We start from the raw sequence: 2,143 nt of genomic DNA on the forward strand, positions 1-2,143 counted from the left end.
ACTCGATAAAGACTAGGCAATTTCATACCCTTGCTGGCGTGAAAAGTCACCTCCTCATCGTTAACCCGGAACTTGATTTCATTCTTTTCTGAATCCATAAGAGCCCTCCCTGTAGCAAGGAAAGGTCTCCCCAGAATAATAGGAATTTCTTGATCAACAGCACAGTCAAGAATCACGAAATCTGCCGGCAGTAGGAATTCCCCAATTTGAACAAGAACATCATCAACTACCCCAACTGGCCTTTTGATCGATCTGTCAGCCATCTGCAACCTCATGGTAGTGGGCCTTGGTATCCCTAATCCGGATCTCTTGAAAATCTCAAGAGGCATAAGATTGATGCTAGCTCCGTTATCACACAACGCCTTGGCAAAATCCTGCTGCCCTATGGTGCATGGAATGGTGAATGCTCCAGGATCTTCCTTTTTTTGCACTGTGGTCTTGGAAATAATAGCACTGACACGATGAGTGATACCCACAGTGTCGTGTTTCAATGGCTTCTTCTTCTTTGTTAAGAGATCCTTCAAATACTTAGCAAACCCCGGCATTTCTTGGACAGCGTCCATGAAAGGAATGTTCATCGTCAATTGCTTGAGTTGATCATAAAATCGCAAGCACTTGTCATCTTCTGTTTTCCTCACTAGCCTTTGAGGAAAAGGCGGTGAAGATTTGAATATTTGGCTCAAAGAGCGTAGAGCGCCAGAAAGTTTTGCCTTCCCCTTTTCATGTTTTTCTCCTTGTGCCTTGAGATTATCAAGATTTTGCTCCTCTTCGACTATAATAGGGACTTCCTCCTCTGTGTCTTTGTAACGACCCATTTGGTCGTTTAGCACTTTTAGGCCTAATATCCCTAAAACACCCTTTTCGTGGTCTAATTTTGGTGTCTATAGCTTGCGATAACGGGTGATTCGGTTATTTAATTGACGAGTAAATTTTAGAATATATGTATTTAATGAGTGTGAATAGTTTATTCATAGAAATATTATTTGCACACATATAAGGTGTAAGTGGGTAAATATGGTATTTGAAGGAGTGGATAATTCTTAAATAAAACAAAATGGTTGAGTAAAAAGATTATTTTGGACAATGATTTTAGTTGGGGAGTAATAGGACAAGCCCATAATTAATTATTTGAGTAATTGATTAACTAAGAATGTTAGTGGGAAACATGTCAGTAATTAAGAGTGTTAGTGGAAGGCAAGTAGTTAGTTGTTAATATCATGGAAGACACGCGTGGTTCAATGGAATAAGAGTCAAATATTGATGATCAGCTTGGGAATAAGAATAATAGGTGTGTTAAAATAATTACCATTTAAGTGGACTGTGATCAATCAATTTACTATGTGGGTAAGTAGTTAAATCTCGAAATGTCGTGGGAGACAAAAGAATTATTTAAGGTGGATATTCGGATATGTATTAGGGGACATCACTGTCCAGGTGGCATTATGAGGAGGAGTAGTGGGTGACTCAATGGTAATAGTAATTTCATGGATAAGTGTAGGTGTATATCACGTACAAGTGAAAAAGGGCAGCAGCAACATGCATGACTTATAATTGTATAGAATTAAGTCCATTATTTTCACTTGTAATGTGAAGAGAATGGTGCAAGCACATAGCATGTAGCAGCAACGTTTTTCCCTTTCATTTTTAGGATATAAATTATATTGTTTTCAACCAATTCTAAATATGTAATTGATTAAGTGGTGGACATGGGCCAAATAAAGCCAAGTGTAAAGTGGATTCCATCATTATCTTTATTTTCACGTTTTTTTTAGGCATAATGAGAGGAAAAGTGGGCAGCTTGTATCACAACGTGTTGTTGTGCTTTGTTGGCAGCAAGGATTATGTTTGGTGTCACCTTTAATGAGTAAATATTTGGGACTATTGGATGACTTTGGGGGACATTCCAACGTGAACAACAATTGTCCAAAGTGGTAAGAAGAAGAGGGCCTCACAGTCCATATAGTGAAGAAATACATAATCATTCTGTACACTAACTTATTATAACCCACCAAGCATGCTAATGGAAAAATCTGATCATGACTGATGGCATGCCTAGTGGGGCACGTGTTATCATGGCTGACAGCATTATGATTAGTGGATGACAAAGCCTAATTCATAATTCATCTGCTCAAAGTTGAACTAG

At 38.4% G+C, this 2,143-nt stretch overlaps 1 protein-coding gene across 1 annotated transcript; it reads right to left on the reverse strand.

The window, feature by feature from the left end:
• Positions 1 to 28: 28 nt before the first annotated feature.
• Positions 29 to 815, reverse strand: LOC132042608 (uncharacterized; the record flags this gene model as incomplete). Its single annotated transcript, XM_059433146.1, has 1 exon — positions 29 to 815. A coding segment is annotated over exon 1 (787 nt), but the record flags the coding sequence as incomplete, so codon positions are not given.
• Between the last annotated feature and the right edge of the window lie 1,328 nt (positions 816 to 2,143).

This window comes from Lycium ferocissimum, unplaced genomic scaffold (genome assembly GCF_029784015.1).
Source record: "Lycium ferocissimum isolate CSIRO_LF1 unplaced genomic scaffold, AGI_CSIRO_Lferr_CH_V1 ctg16497, whole genome shotgun sequence".
Taxonomy (NCBI): Eukaryota; Viridiplantae; Streptophyta; class Magnoliopsida; order Solanales; family Solanaceae; genus Lycium; species Lycium ferocissimum.